This window comes from Excalfactoria chinensis, unplaced genomic scaffold (genome assembly GCF_039878825.1).
Source record: "Excalfactoria chinensis isolate bCotChi1 unplaced genomic scaffold, bCotChi1.hap2 Scaffold_85, whole genome shotgun sequence".
NCBI classification, from domain to species: Eukaryota; Metazoa; Chordata; class Aves; order Galliformes; family Phasianidae; genus Excalfactoria; species Excalfactoria chinensis.
In genome coordinates, this window is record NW_027315717.1 from 1,537,728 (window position 1) to 1,553,505 (window position 15,778).

Below are 15,778 nucleotides of genomic sequence, written 5' to 3' on the forward strand. Positions count from 1 at the left end.
CTGCTCAGAATCAAATCTCAGGGAAGTTGTGTTTCTCATTTTTAGTGTCAGTTTAGCCTTTGGGTGCTTTGTTTTCATTGTTGTGTCCTATGTGCAGATTTTCCTTGCCGTGCTCACGATGCCCTCTGAGCAGGGAAGGCACAAAGCCTTCTCCACGTGCCTCCCTCACCTGGCTGTGGTCTCCCTGTTTCTCAGCACTGCATTTTTTGCCAACCTGAAGCCCCCATCCATTTCCTCCCCACTCCTGGATCTGACAGTGGCACTTCTGTACTCAGTGGTTCCTCCAACACTGAACCCTATTATCTACAGCATGAGGAACAGGGAGATCAAGCACACTATCAGGAAGGTGTTGCAATACGCACTATTCCAGCTTCCAGAAAGTGCACATCTTCGTCTCAGGATTCCCAGTGATGGTTCTTTATGTTTTATGCATCTTTGATTGTTTGACTGTGTGTGATATAGCAACCCACAAAAAATAAATAAATAAATAAATAAATAATAAAAATATAAAAAAAAATGCTCGAACTTATAAATACAAATGTATTTCACTTCTTTCCTACCTAATTTCCATTTCTCACTCCAAGAGCATATGTAAACATGGAACCAGATTCCCTGAACTGGTTAAGGGATTTTTAAGTGTACTCAGAATAGATTTTCCTTAGCTCTTCTCTCTTCCTACCTTGTCTGGCTACGGGGAAGGGAGCCATAAACAGCAGCACAACGTGCTCTGTTCATTCCTGTTCTCTTTACACTGCCACAGTGCTCTCACATTCTCTCATTTGTGCAAGCCTGAAGATTTCGTGTGTCTGACTACAGTCCTGTTGTCTCTACAGCAGCACTGCTGTGCTGCAGTCAGTAGCTGGCAATATGAACGGCTGTGTCAGAGCTGGTCTCCTTGCAGGCACTGCCATAACAAGTGGGCCCCCTCAGAGCAGGACCAGAGAACTGGAGGCGTTTTCCAAAGCTGGTGTAAGGAATATACCTCAGGAGCTGCTCCCTGAGAAGACCTCGAGATCTTCTGGTGCTCTTCACTGAGTGGCAGGAATAGTTTCAAGAGTCCCTAGGAGATCTGTAAGGGACTGAGGGCAGTGCTGTGTTTAGAATTTGTTGAGTTAAATCTATTTACTGTGACAGAGAAAAGGGAAGGGATTATGATTATGACATAGATCTGTATCTATATATATAAACACATGCTAACATACGGTATATTTTCACATATATATAACATATGCAGCTGCAAAATATTTGCATAGATACTGACACATATGCATTTCTGTTCACAAGTCCAGGACTTGTTGCAGGGGTTTTAACAGCCACAGGGTTCACTGTAGGAGCTGAAGTGGCTGTCGGGCTGTTGCAGGAGCTGGAGTAACTGCAGAGCTCATTGCTAGAGCTGGAATCACCACAGGATCTGTCAATGAATTTGGAGCAGCCACTGGGCTCATTGGAGGGGTTGGAGTGACCACAGGGCTGTACCTCCTGGCACAGTGCACCTCCCTTGGGAGGAATTTCTTTTATTATCTTATCGCAATACTTGGAACAGCTACAGGACCTGCAGCAGGAGTGACTGAAGAGCTCATTATGAGGGGTGGAGTGACAGTGGAATCTTTCCCAGAGCATGGAGCAACTGCAGGATGTGTAGCAAAATCTTGGAGCTGCTGCATGTGAATATGTAGATGTGTTCCAGGAAATTTGCTGAATATGTATGAACTTGGCTTTGAAATATGTAATGCTTCTGCTTGCTAGTTTGCAAGACAGATGGAGTGATCCCCCTTTGCACCCGGCACCCAATAAATGCAATCCCGCTTTATAACTTAACACTGGGTTATAGAGTTTGATTCCTCAGGTCAATTTGGTGGCCCAGATGGGACCAGCTCTATTCGGCGGCAGGGCCAGCTGAGAGGGGGGACACTTTTGGCGCACCCTGAGATTTCTCTGATGGACTCCCTTCCTCTCCTGATCACTGCAGGGACAGACAAGGACCGTCCATAGGCAGACCAGGTATATTTGTATGGTAAGGGGAACCCATAAGTCTTGAGGAGACATCCTACTCAGGGTATAGCCATCCATGCTGCCCCTAGGGAGGTGAGCTGTGGGGTGAGTGCCGAGTCCCGATCCGTGTTTCCTTCCTCCTGCGAAGGAAATGGGCAGAGACAAATGAAGTGAAAGACTCTGTTGTTGTCTGTCCACTCATATGTATGTTCTGCTTGTATGTAAGAAGACGGGAGTTTGTACTCTATAGATTAAGAAGAGGGTCCTGGGGAGAGGTGTACATTCAACCCAAAAAATGAGTGTTAATGAGTGTCAACCCATTTATGTAATACTATGTACTAATTGCGAGGAAGTGTGTGAGGGAGGTGGTTAAGGGAAAGTTAAGGTTCAGGTGGATTAGGGGATTGTTGAGGGAAAGTTATATGGTATTAAGGGTGTATATGGGATCTAAAAAACAGTATTGTTTCACAAACTGTATTGATGGTAGAAGAAAGTGTATTAGTTGATGGCACATGGAAGTGTACTTGAGGGTATGTGGAAGTGTAAATGAGGGTACAAATAGTGGAATAGTTTACAGAGGGAAAAGGGATAAAGAGGAAGTGAGTTTATCTGCACTGACATGAGAGCAGCCCCCTGCACCGTTCCTCTGTGAGCAAAGCAGAGACAGACTCCCCATGTAGCATGCAGTGTTATTCTACTCACCAAATGGATGAGATCACAACAAGAGGCAGATCTTCCTCTCTGCTCCATCTGTGGCATACTCTGGAGTTCAAGGCATTGCAAAGCTATGGCACATGTACGTTCTTTCACTGATGACACCTTAATTTGCTCTGGGCTCTCATTTCACTTGCAACTAAATAACTCTGGGGTCATGCCCATTGACAGGAAGCTGGCAAATGTTGTCTCCTTGTAAGGAAGAGCAAGAATGATGACAGGGGCAATTATGGACCTGTCAGTCCCACTCCAGTGCCTGGTGAAATGATGGAGAATATGATGGTGGGAGCGATGTAAAAACAGCTGAAGGACAATTCTGTCATTGGTCACATCCAACACAACTTCCAGAGGGGAAGGTCCTGTTTAACTATCAGACTTTTTATGACAAGATTAGCAAATTGGTTGATCAAGGGAAGCCAGCTGAAGTTATACTTGAGGATTTCAGTAGAGCTTTTGATACCCCTCTGGGCAGAATGTCCTTCATACAGCTAGGCACAAATATAACATGGTGGGTGAACAGTTAGTCAATAGGTCAGGGCCAAAGGACTATAGTCACTGGGTTCCATTGGGCAGGTAGATGGTCACTATCAGGGTTCCCCAGGGCTCCATTTTAGGGCCACTTTCATGTTTTTGCGGATGACTTGCATGCAGGACTAGAAGATGTTCTGAGCAAGTCTGCTAATGATACCAGGTTATGAGGTACTGTTGCTGCCACTGAGTGGGGAGAGGACTTGCAGAGAGATGTGGACAAGTCAGAGAAGTGGGTACCAGTTGGTCCTAAGCACCAAGTGCATAAAGTAAAGCAAGTGCCGGATTGTGCACCTGGGTAGGAGCAACCCTGGACATACACACTGACTGGATATGGGACACTAGAGAGTGGTCTGACTGAAAAGGATTGGGGGTCCTGGTCAACATCAAATTGAACGTGAGTCAGCAGTGTGCCCAGGCACCCAGGAAGCTCAGCGGTCAATTGGAGTGCATCAAGCAAGGCATTGCCAGCTGGGTGAGGGAAAGGATTGTCCCTGTCTGCTCTGCACTGCTGCAGCCTCACCTGGAGCACTGGGTGCACTTCTGGGCACTGAAGAGCATAAAAGACATCAAATTATGGGAGAGTGTGCATTGGATGTCACCAGAACTGAGAGATGTGAAGTTCAGAGTTTCATTGGGATTGACTGCTTGTTCAGACTGGGCCCTTCTCACATCCCACATCCTGTGATGCGACACAGGGCACACATGGGACATGCACTTCACAGCATCCTTGCACCCCATGCAGAGCCTGGGATCTTCTGTCCCCATGTCTTTCTTTTAGCATCATACAGACCTCCATCCACTGCCCCAGGAAGGATCCTTAGTCAGCATGAGGTTCTCCCTGCCAAGGGCCTGGGGATCAGGGCTTGGCCTTTCTGCTTCATAAGACAAAGGAGAGGTTTCTCAGCATCAGAGCCACCATGCCAGTGCCTTTGCCTGCCTGTACTCATGGCTTCCAATTATCTGCTCTAACAAGTCCCTGGGGAAGCTTGCTTGTTAGTGTCCTCCTCAGTGGGCCCATTAATACTCCAAGAAAGTTCACTGCTACTTCTGACTTTGTCTTGTTGAGCACTTTGTGCAGTCTTTTCTCTGCACTGGCGATTGACGGACTTATCATCAAGTATCGCCTGGGGCCCATTATCACCTGAAGAGCCTTCTGAGCCTTGTGCCTTCCTGTCATCATCTTAAGGTATTCAGAACCTGTACAGCAAAATAGAGAGCAATATGGAGAGAGCTTAAAGTGGCCGAAGCCAGCAGTCGTTTATTGTTTATTGATTTATATTTGAGTTTAAACAAAACATTAAATCAGCACTGTTCAACTGATATCAATCCGGAATGTTCCCAATGAGTTCTATTCTGTTACTGTGTGGACAAATTTCCTCCTCAACCTCCCCACCCATTTCTGCTTACATTGGCCCCATGGGACTTGCATCAATTTTCCTCACATCACTCTTCTCTGCAGCCACCCGCTCAGTTTTAAAACTCCTCTGCACCAACTCCAATTAGCTTTCCACAGAGAACCAGCGGCACATGGGCCAAGAAAGAATTCCCTTTGTTTTTGGCCAACAAACAGCAGGAAAGGTGTTGCAATTGAATGAACAGGAAAACACAGTGATCAACTGCATGCCATGACCAAGCTGCATCTATTGAGGTTTGTCTGTCACAGGGAATATTTGTACAAGAAATGAGTTAGACACAGACATGATGCTGTTGACTTTCAGGAGCTGTTGGCCATCAGGACCCAGGGATATCTCAGGGGAGACGAGTGGGAAGGATGAAAATGTCATCCTATTCTGCTGGGCTGGGCTCCTGGGACTCAGGAAGCTCATACAAATGGGCAGTGCTGCAGAGAGACAGCTGTGCCCAGGAGCAGCTTTTGTGCACAGCACAGCCTGCAGGTGACAGAAAGAGAGGAGAGAAAGGGGAGAGAGCTTGCAGGATGTGAACGGTCAGAGCGGGCTGTGAGCTCAGTGCAGGAGCATTGCTCACAGATCACGACATGGTAAGTCTCACTGCAGACCATGTAGATGCTATTCAAAGAGGGTTAACTAAATGCGGGACTAAATGCGGATAGTTCTGAAGCAGATGACTTGCGGAATCAAACTCTATAATCCAGAGACTGGTTATAAAGCAGGGATGTTTATTCCAGCGTTGCGCAGCGCCGGGTGCAAGGGGGATAGCTCCTCCAAAGTTGCACACCGTAAGGAGAAAAGTGTGTTACAGATATAGGTCAAGCTAATACATCATCAATAGTCTCCTCCCCAGTTTGATTACATATTCATTACATTCCCTATGGCCCCATTCCTCGCAACCCCATTCCCCCATTCCCTCTGACCCCATTCCCCGCGACCCTTGTTGTTGTTTTGGGATGACATTCTTCTTCTGTTTTCTTCTTGCTGTTATCTGCTGTTATAGTTCTCTCGCGTCAGCGTCGTCGTGTCCGGGTGTATCTAATCCTTCTTCTTGTCAGAGGTCTCCAGACAATTCCTTCTTATCTTTATTGCCCTCTTCTCTGCTTTTCTTTTGACTAAGTGTCTGTAATTCCCCCTTTCTCTGCCCTCCCTTAACATAAACTATCTATCTGTAACTACCCTTTGCCTTGGTGAGGCCACTTTTCCCTTTCTGTAGCAAAATGTTCCCCATTCAGCTACTATGGAGTCCTTTTTCACTATTCAATTCCCCCCTTTTCTTTAATCTAGCAGGGCTTCCACCTGAGTAGCAAGGTGATGCAGGCTAAGAAAAGCTGTTTTAGTCATCCGAAGTTTGGCAACTAGTAAGTTTATCCCATAGTCCAGAGAAAACCATTCCCCATTCAGTGTTATCCCTGCCTACTCCATGTTGCAATTCAACTTTGGATAAACAGGATACCTCCTCTTGGATTGTCCATCAGGCATCTGCAGCAGCATCCTGAACTGTTTCTGAGGTGACAGAAATTTTCATACAGTGATACCCCCCCTTTTTTTTGGGGAGTTCTGTGAAATCAATTTGCCATGGTTGCCCTGGAAGGCCCCTTTGACCCTGTTCTTGGTACTGGGATTGTACTTTTTAGTGTTGGTTTGCCCAATATATTCTCTTATCTTCCCTTATAACCAATTTCCATAAAACTGGAACGTAACATTGTGTCCATCTGGGTTTGCACCCATCTGTCAGCTTGCTCTCTTCCCTTCTAAATCATTAATTAGACTCCTGTCCTCTTTAGAATATCTTACAGGTTTTGACTTGGGTTCAGAGATTTTAAGTTTACCGTCTGGAATTGAAGCCCTCTTCAACTGCCTGTTCTGCCATCTGATCTATCATCTTATTCTCTGTTTCCTGTGCTGTGTTACATTTCTGATGTCCTTTACAACCTATAGTAGCCATTGGTAGATTTACATCACGCTGTTTTCCTTGTGTGTGAGCAATCCTTGCTCTTTTCAGATGGTACTATGAGCATGTGGCACCCCAAACACATATTTAGCATCTGTCTATATAATTAAGACTCTCGTCAAGGCAGTTATTTCAGCCTTCTGAGGGGAAGTCCCCACAGCTGGCGATTGTGCTTCGATTACCTGGTCAGTAGCAGTTACTGCATGTCCTGCCTTACAGTCTCCTTGTCTCATCAAACTGCAGCTGTTGGTTAACCAGGTGTATTCTGCATCTATTCAGGGGTCCCACGGACGCAGCCCCGGGGTGGGGTTACGGGGACGGAGGGGTCCCGGTCCGGCCGCACTCACCGCCCGCCGCCCCGCACACGGCGCACAGCAGCAGCCCCAGCATCCCGCACAGCCACAGCGCTGCGCTCCGGGAACCGACGCACCTTCAGCTTTTGGGACTTGACGGACCCTTCCCGCACTCCCATTGGCTCCTCCGCCTCCGTTTCGCCAATGGTGAACGGGAGCGTGCGTGACGTCACCGGGCGCCAGGCAGAATGCGCTCCCGCAGATTTGAAGTGAAACCGAAACCCATATGGAGACACCACCCTGATCCCAAAAGCCCACGGAGACACCAAGAGAGGCTGCAGAGTGTCTTTAATGGCAGCACCACGGCTCAGGGTCGGGGATGGGGACACGCAGGGACAGCTGGTGACAGAAGGTGTCCATCAGATGCTGCCTGCGGGGACGTGGGGTGGGAGATGGGGTCACTCAGCCCTCACTGATGGCAGTGGGGACAGGGTCAGGTTGGGGACGCTGTTACCTGAAGGGGAGTTGTGACCAGGAAGCGGGGTGTAACCTGTTGGGGAAATAGGAGGGGGGTGAGTGGGGTTCTTATCCCATATTGATGCACAGAGACCCCATAGATCCACAGGGACACATAGAGACCAATAGAGGGAGATACAGAAATCCCACACCGACCCATAGAAATCATCAAAGACAACAGAGGGACCCATAAAGATCCATAGAGAAAAGAAAGATCCACAACAAGCCATAGAGACCCATAGGAACCCCACAGAGACCCCCTTAGAGGTCCATGCAGTCCTTCAGTGTCCCTCCCAAGCACCCACCTGGGCAGGGGGTTGGGCTCACCAGTAGTATCCATAGGGATACAGAGGGACCATTAGAGGGATACGTAGAGACCCCACACCGATACATAGGAACTCATAGAGACCCTGAAGGGACCCATAAGAGTCAATAGAGAAAAGAAAGCTCCACAACAACACATAGAATCCCATAGGAACCCCACCCAGGGAGGCTGAGTGGTGACCAGCTGTACACACAGCCATAACTGAACTGCCAGCCTCACCTGGCTGTGCTGCTGAGCATGCTGGGCTGCCTGGCCCTGCTCTCAACAGCACCTTGTCAGCTCTGGGAGTCTGGGACCAAGGAGACCACATCCCAGCTCATAGGGATGGAATTGGGATAACCAGGATGGGGAGCAGGCAGCCATCAGCATGGAGTAACAGATGGGATGTGATGAGGGATAGGAGTGACACATGGGGGCAGAGTGCAGCAGGCAGAAGGGAATGGAAGAGAGCAGCTGGTCCTCAGCACCCGGAGCAGCCAAACCAGGCCAAGGTCCTCTCACCCACCCCATCCCCAAGCACAGCACAGAGCAGAATGCAGGTGGGCTGAGCACAGAACAGCCCAACACTTTATTTCGCAAGAAGCCATGCAGGGAACACATAACAGCATAGGAAGCAGAGGAATATGTGAGAGGTGGAGAGGACGGGGCAGTGTCCATCACTGATCCCAAGTGCTAGTGTGGCCAGCTGGCCCCTTGCAGGCTGTAGCACAGCACTCAGATGGTGGGGTCGCTCCCTGTGTGGAAGAGAAGAGATGGTGTCCAATATTATTTACAATCAGCGCAATGACTGATATCTCCTCCGATGACAACGACTGCCTGAGGGCCCCTCAATGGCATCACATGTCACAGCAGTAGGAGGGGAGTAATGCAGCTGTGGCATGCAGCTCCCGCTTCTCACATTGCTGCTGCATCACTGCTGATAACTGCAAGGCAGCGCTGCACCCCTCCGTCCCCCATCGTTGGTGCCACATTTGGTCCAAAGTACCAGAAGAATTCTGCTCCATCACACCCCCATATTTGTCATGAAGTTGCTTGAAAGGATTCAAGTCAAAAACAAAAGCAGACACAAACCAAACTCAAGAGCTGGCAGAACTCCTGGATCCGTTAGAAAAGCATCAACCTGGGGTATCCAACCACAAAGAAAAGGTTTTTATTGTGTTTTTATACTATATACTATAAGACTACGCAGTTCAACTGTCAATCATCAAGTTCAAGAAGGAGCTCATCCACATCCTTCCCTGGGTCCAAGCCAATTTCTGCTTCCAGGTTCCCTCCTGAGATTTCCCCCATGAACTTTTCCAAGTCATCTTCTACAGATAAGGGGGTCTTCCCAGCCCCAGTGGAGCTCAGCTGCTGCACTTTGGCCACCGACTGGAAAGAAGCTGAACTCGAGTCCTCCGACTGCTCCACAGAGTCTGCTTGGCTTCCCAGCTGCAGTTCCAGGCTTGGGAGAGCAAGGAGGAGAACAATCAGCACACAACATCTCTTAACTGGAGGTACTTATTATTCCTGTGTTGGATTTGGGCATTCTTGAGCCCAACCCCCTGATCCTTCCCACACACCAGAGAGTTTCTGGCTGACGGCAAGACAAAGTGCTGAAGCAAAAGAAGTTGTGCTCCTCACCTGCTGGGGGGTTTCTCTGTGCCAGGCTTGGTGAGCAGGCTGACCTCCGGCAGGGCTGGAGCAGCAGCCTGGCAAGAAGGAAGACAAAGTCAAGGATTCCTCAGGAGATCCTTCCTCTGCAGCGCTTCTCCTTCAGCACTGCTGAGCCTGAACCCAACACGGGGGGCCAAGGGGCTCCAGAAGGACGTCAACAACCACGGGAAGGCTGCAGAGCACCTCAGCTCTTTGCAACAACGCAGCAGGAATGGACCAATCCCTTCACGCCACACAGGAATCCCAGGGCTGCAGAGCATTGTGCACACACTGCCATTCAGCCAGCATCCTGCACACAGCCACTGCTTTGCAAGGAAACCTGCACAACCTTTCAGTTCTCCACGCTTTCTGCAGCACTTGCATCTCAGGCTGAGCCTGACCAGGACAGCACTGACGCTTCCTCCCCTCCTTACCAAAGCTGCTTTTTTAGCTGGAGGCTCCTCATCTTCAGTGCTACTCAGAGGCTTCCCAGCTGCCACAGCAGAGCGAGAGATCTCAGCAGCCTTCCGCTTCCGTGCTCGCTTCCTGGGGGTGCTGGCTTTGCCATCCCAAGGCTTCACACACACCTGGCACTTGGCTACAGGAAGAAGAGACAGCTGCTACCATTGTGCCTCCAGAGGACAAGGGAAACAGCCCTACAGCAGGAGAAAGCAACACACGGTCCCTTTAGACTTTTACCTTGGACTGGTTCTTCAGCAGCAGATGGCACAGCAGCCGGCACAGCAGCCACGTCCTCCTTCAGCTTCTCTGCTTCTCTCAGTTGCAGCTTCTCCTTTCTTGTCCCCTCCAGGCTCTTGGCTTGAGCCTTAGAATTTGGTGTACTCTGATCCGAGGGCTAAAAAGAAACACAGCAAGTGCAAACTAAGAACAAACACCAGGGAGAGTGTATGAAGGAAACACTGGAACACTGTTTCAAACGTGTGCAATTAACAAAGGGGACTCACCTCTGCGGGTGCAGAGACAGCTTTGGGAGAAGCCCTGCTCTGTTCCACAGTCTCTTCCTCTTCTCTTCCAGGTGCTTTCAAACAAGGAAAAAGAAAATCCCTTGGTCAACAGCAAGCAGATCAAGAAACCTGAGTGCCCGTGTTTCCTCCATCTGCTTCTTTCCTCCCATTCAATAACAAAGCACAGAGAGAGGAGACAGCAGCAGTCCAGACATGACCCAAGCATTTGGTAAGAAAGAGCCCAGGCAGTTGGAAGCCAACTCCATTTGCTTGACAGGGGCAGCACTTGAGCAGAGCAGACAGTAAAGCAGCTGGTTACCTGCTGGCTTTGTGATGCGCAGCAACTTCCTCCCTGCTGGGGCAGGCCCGGGCTGTGCTGCTGCTGCTGGCACCTTTTCCCCGCTCTGCTGCATCCGCAGGGCTTTCTCCTGCTTGATTTCTTCCAAGCTTTTCATACGCACTTCTTCCAGTGCCTTGATTGGACGCGCTGGCTCTTCCAGTTTCACTTGGCCAGGCACAGATGGACGCACAAGTCTCCGCTTCTTGCGCTCACCCTCAGCTCTCTTCTCAGGCAGCAGCTCTTCTCCTTTTGGCTTCTCCTCTTCCAGCCCTTTGTGTTTCCTTTCAGCCAGGGCTTCCCACAAGGTTTGCATGGGAACTGCAGGGGAAGGCCTCAGCCCGGAGCTGGGATCCTCCACCTTACAGCACCCTTCTGCCTGGGGGGCAGCTGGGCTTTCTCCTCGCTGATGAGCTCTCTCAAGACGGATCTCTTCCAGAGTTTTCACGTGGATCTCCCCTGCTGGCTTGGCACCCTTCTCTGTCAGCAGCAAGAAAGGAGAAGCGCAAGGATGTCATACCTGCTTATCATCTGTCTGAGCACTAGTACGGCCCTGTCTCTCCTTCAGAGACTTCACGCCTTCAACCACAGAGCAGAACAAAGCAGGGATGCTGCATCAATGCCAGCTCTGTGCTCCCGTTTCCAAACGGGGCAGGAAAAAGAAGTTCAGATCCCAGGGATGAAGAGCTCAGCAAGCACGCAAAGAGAACGCTGCCAGGAAAGAAGAAGCAGAAAGCCTAGAGAATCTGTGCAGCAAACACAGACGACCATTTACCTCTCCTTGCTGCTCTGCCAACCTCGATCCTCTTCCCCAGCCTTTCTGCAAGGCTGCGCTTCAGCGGAAGGCCGCTGACATCAGCTACAGAGAGAAAACAACAACATTCCTCAGCTCATTTCTTGGGAGAAAGGTTTCTACAACAGTCAACCACAAACTTGGTTTCTTCCAAGGGGATGTTCTCAGATTCACCTTTCAGCTGCTACACTTGTGTGCCACTTGGAGTCATCACAGACCCACCACACACTTTCCTCCCTCCTCCTTCAGCCATGCCCTCCCATTGACGTGCAGGCAGCCAAACAACAGCTCACAAGCAGCCCTTACCTACAGAGGATTTCCGTTTTCCAGGTTTCTCAGCAGGATTCAATCGAACCACGAGCTCCTGCCCTAAAACAAAGGAAAACAAAGGGCTTCTTTGACAGAAACCAGCAGCCAACAGAATGACTGTCCTGTCAGCTCATTGCCCACCCAATTAAAAACATACACCCAAAAGACACCACTTGGACAGCAGCACCAGCAGACTAACATGGCCCAACTAACATGGCCCAACTACCTTGACTGTTACTGATCCCTTCCACTTAGGAGCCACCAAATGCAAACAAAGGTACTCAGCATTACCCGGCTTTGCAGACAGCGTCACAGTTCTGACCACTGTCCGCACCTTCTCCTCTGGCACAGGAACAGTCCGAGATTGGAGCGGATGAGCAGGAACTCCTGAAGGCCCTTCTGATCCAAGGGAACAAACAGACAGTGTTTACAACCAGGAAAAGAAAAGCCACTGCCAACAACAAAAACCAACCTGACAGAACCGTCACAAAGACCAAAGCGCATTTGTTACTCATCGCTGTCCAAGATGCAACAACCACTGCACGTCCATAAGAGAGGTGACCAATTGGCCTCCAATTTGCTCTTGCAGTTCCCATCTAGAAGAGCAGCTGTCTGGATCTCAAACACCACGTTGCATGCTGAAGGAGCTCGATACCCCCAGCTAAAAATCCAAGTCTATCTCTCATGTAGCTCCCAGCCACCAGCAACTGCTGCTCCAAAAGCAGCAGTGCAAGATCAAGGTTCCCTTCTGTGAACGGCTCTATTCCCCAACACAGTGCCAGCTATCTGGCTATGATCAGAAGGATCACAAAGTAGGGCACATGAACTCACCGCTTGGTTGTTTTCTTTTGTCCTTTAGTTTCTTCCCTTTGATTCCTTCAGGTGTTTTGATTCCAGCATTCAAAGTGTCATCTGGGAACACAGAGCAGTGAATGAGACTGAGGGACAGAGGCACACGCTGAGGACCACAGCTCTGCAAACTGCCTCCTGCTCAGAAGCAGCCATAAGAAACCCTGTCAGCAACCCTACGTTCTGTTGTGTTTGTGCAATGAATTGCTTTGGAGTGAATTGGCAAGTCCTTCTGATTCATCCTGCAATACCTTGTTTGGTATCAGCATTCGATTTCCCAGTGGAAACGATCTGCAATCCATCCTGCTTTTCTTCAGCTGGTTGCTGGACAGCTGGTTTTGTTTCTTCTCCCTTCTCAGCAAGCTGGTCTGGAGAGGGAAAGAAACAATCAGCCTCTTCAGTTACGCAGTAGGAATTCAATCACATTTCCCACCTTTATGCAGCTCATACAATGACACTTCAGCCCACAGTTCATATTCTTAAGGACAAACCTAGTGATTACAGATGGGTTCCTTATTTCAACAGCCGTACTTACCTGGTAAACCCACAGAAGCAGTCTAAGATTCCAACCATAAGATCAAAAGCCACATTCAAGATCCAAAGCAGCAGCAACCACACTCACCATCAGCATCACCATCTGCAGCATTGATTCCAGCTGCAGGATGTGTAGGGCTGGGGACATCCTTGGAGTTGTCCCCTTCCATCACTGCCCTCAACTGTGGAGAGGGATTGGACTGCACGGAAAGCTTGCTCTGCTGCAGTGTTGGCTGAGCTGCCTTCAGATCGTCGCCTGCAGACTCTGCTGGACTTGGCAGCGCAGCTACAGGAAGGAAAGGATCATCAGGAATGGAAAACTTGCATCCTAACCTTACAAGCACTGCACAAAGATGGCAGGCAAGGCTGAAAACCCGCACAGATCAATGCTGAGTCTCCAGTTGCCCATCCACCCGTCTACTCTGGGAAGAAAGAAATCCCCCCCTACACAACATTCATCTCCCTGTCACCCAGTCAAAGCTTCATTGCAGGCAAACAACCTGCAAGGCAAAGGCCACAGGAGCAGAGAGAAGCCGAGCAGGCAAGACAAAACTGAACTCTCAGAAGCACCCAAAGTTCAGCTGGGCACCCATCTATCAGCTCACCATGAACGTTCCCTGGCACTCTTGACCACACTACACCCACCTGTGAGCAATAGAGTTCATCTTTCGTCCCTAACCAAGACCAACTCACTTTGGCTGGGTGGTAAGAAAAGCCCATTGAGGTGCCGCCCCTTGGTGTGATGAAAGGCACAGTTGGATTTCTGGCAGCCTCCTGGCTGGTTCTCCCAGTAGCAGGGAATCTCACTGCGTTTTTTCTGAGGACGGAAAGGAAGAAAAGCTGCTGGTCATGCGGACCTCAGATTTGCAAAGGGAGACTGAGCTGCAGATGATGCCAGTGAGCAGACTGCCACAAAGCAGCACTCCAACACCACTCTGAAGCGTGCGCAGGCTGGGAGCACCGGGCTCACTCAGCTTTCCTAGCATGCTGTGGGTGAGGACACCAGTTGAGAAGGGCTTCAACTAACACACCTTGCAGAATGCCTGTCTGATGCATGTGCTTCTTTAGCAGCTGTGGACAGAACACTGTTGGGATCTACTACAGGAATGTCCTGCTCTGATTTACCAATGCCATTGAGCTCTCTTCCCTCTGCTTCCTCCCAGCCCCCTCTTCACAATTTCAACCATCCTCCTTTCAAAGGAAATGGAACCTAATCTGCACAAGCCCATTCAGCCCAGCTGAAGCAATGAGAAGTGGGTTTGGTGATGAACTCTGAGCAGCCAACACTCACCTGGATCTTCATGTGCCTGAACCTGCAGACCTTCCTGAAGCAGCGGCCCTCCTTCCACAGCGTGCAGATGGTTTCATTGCCCAAAGCAGCTTCACAGTGCCGGAAGCGACACTTGTCTCCCTGGAACCCAATGGAAACACAGAGAGGAAAATGCAATAGTACAACCTGAGAACTGGCCGTGCTTTGAGCTCATTTGTAGCCAGTTGCCCTATTGCGCAATGCAATGAGTTATTCAGTTTGCCCAAGATCAGTGATGCTTCTACCTATTGCACCCCATCCTCTAAACTGAAGGACTGAAAGAAATGAAGGAAAGAACCCAAGCAGACCTTGTTACAAGTGGAATAGAAGTAGAAATAGCAATCCTCTCCGTTCTTCGACATGCTGGACGAGCTCCCAGAAGCAGTTCTGCTCTCGGGGATCTCTGTGCAGCTCTTCCTCTGCTCTCTCAAAGAGCTGGCTCGTGCTCCCTTGCACTGAGCGTCTTCTACTGCCTTGATCAGTGAAATCTTTTGTTGAGAAGGAACCCTGAGCAAAACAGCAACAAGCAGAAAAGAATGAGGAATGCCCACCCATCTTCCCAGCTTTCTCCTGTTCGTTCCATCAGTCTCTCAGGAGCAGTTGTTTCCAAACATTTCCCTCCTCAGCACTGGTCAAACTAGAGGAACATCAGCCTGACTCAGCACGGAGCCCCTGGGGGTGCACGGCTGCAAGGCCTCCAATGGAGCCCCTCCAACTGGATGGCAAAGTTTCCTTCCCTCCTCCAATCCCGATAGAAATGCTGCCTTGTTACCTTTAGTACCTTCCCATCAGATTCCTCTCTGGCACATTCCTATGCTCCTAACAACCTCAGTGCTGCCCAGCACAGACGCCGGGCACCAACACGGCTCTGGACTCTGCACCGTGGAACAGCCACCCAGCTCAGCACTTCTGTTCTGCTCACAATGGGAAGGGTTCTGGAATCGGGAGCATCAAGTGCACTAGAAATACCTCACGTCCCTCCGTTCCTTACGAGCCCTTCCCTTTGGAAACAAGAGAACCCCAGACACATCTGTTAGCACAGCAGCCCAAATGCTAACCAGAAACCAAGCACGGAGCCCTGAGAGCTACAGCCCTTGGCACCTGGCAGTGCCATGAAGGGTTGGAAAGGCAGCGCCCCATTGTGCTGAGGGCCAAGAGCCGGTTCAGACAACAGAAGCATTTGTCCACATTTCTGACATGAAGGCTGTCGCCTCCCGATCCGGCCACAAGTCAAGGCTGCCGAGTGCAATACCGTGCCTCCGCACACGGGGAACAGACGGGACTCACACACAGTGTGTAACGCCGAAAGGACC

At 49.8% G+C, this 15,778-nt stretch overlaps 1 protein-coding gene across 1 annotated transcript; it reads right to left on the bottom strand.

Annotated features, from left to right (window-relative positions):
* Positions 1–8,931: 8,931 nt before the first annotated feature.
* Positions 8,932–14,827, bottom strand: LOC140265416 (zinc finger CCCH domain-containing protein 11A-like). Its single transcript, XM_072361339.1, has 15 exons — positions 14,774–14,827; positions 14,448–14,567; positions 13,850–13,973; positions 13,239–13,442; positions 12,874–12,990; positions 12,605–12,685; positions 12,065–12,172; positions 11,771–11,833; positions 11,447–11,530; positions 10,654–11,151; positions 10,335–10,408; positions 10,069–10,225; positions 9,804–9,967; positions 9,358–9,425; positions 8,932–9,178 (listed from the first exon to the last, which is right to left on the bottom strand). The coding sequence occupies exons 1-15, from the start codon at positions 14,825–14,827 to the stop codon at positions 8,932–8,934; spliced, it is 2,163 nt and encodes a 720-aa protein (XP_072217440.1).
* Positions 14,828–15,778: the final 951 nt, after the last annotated feature.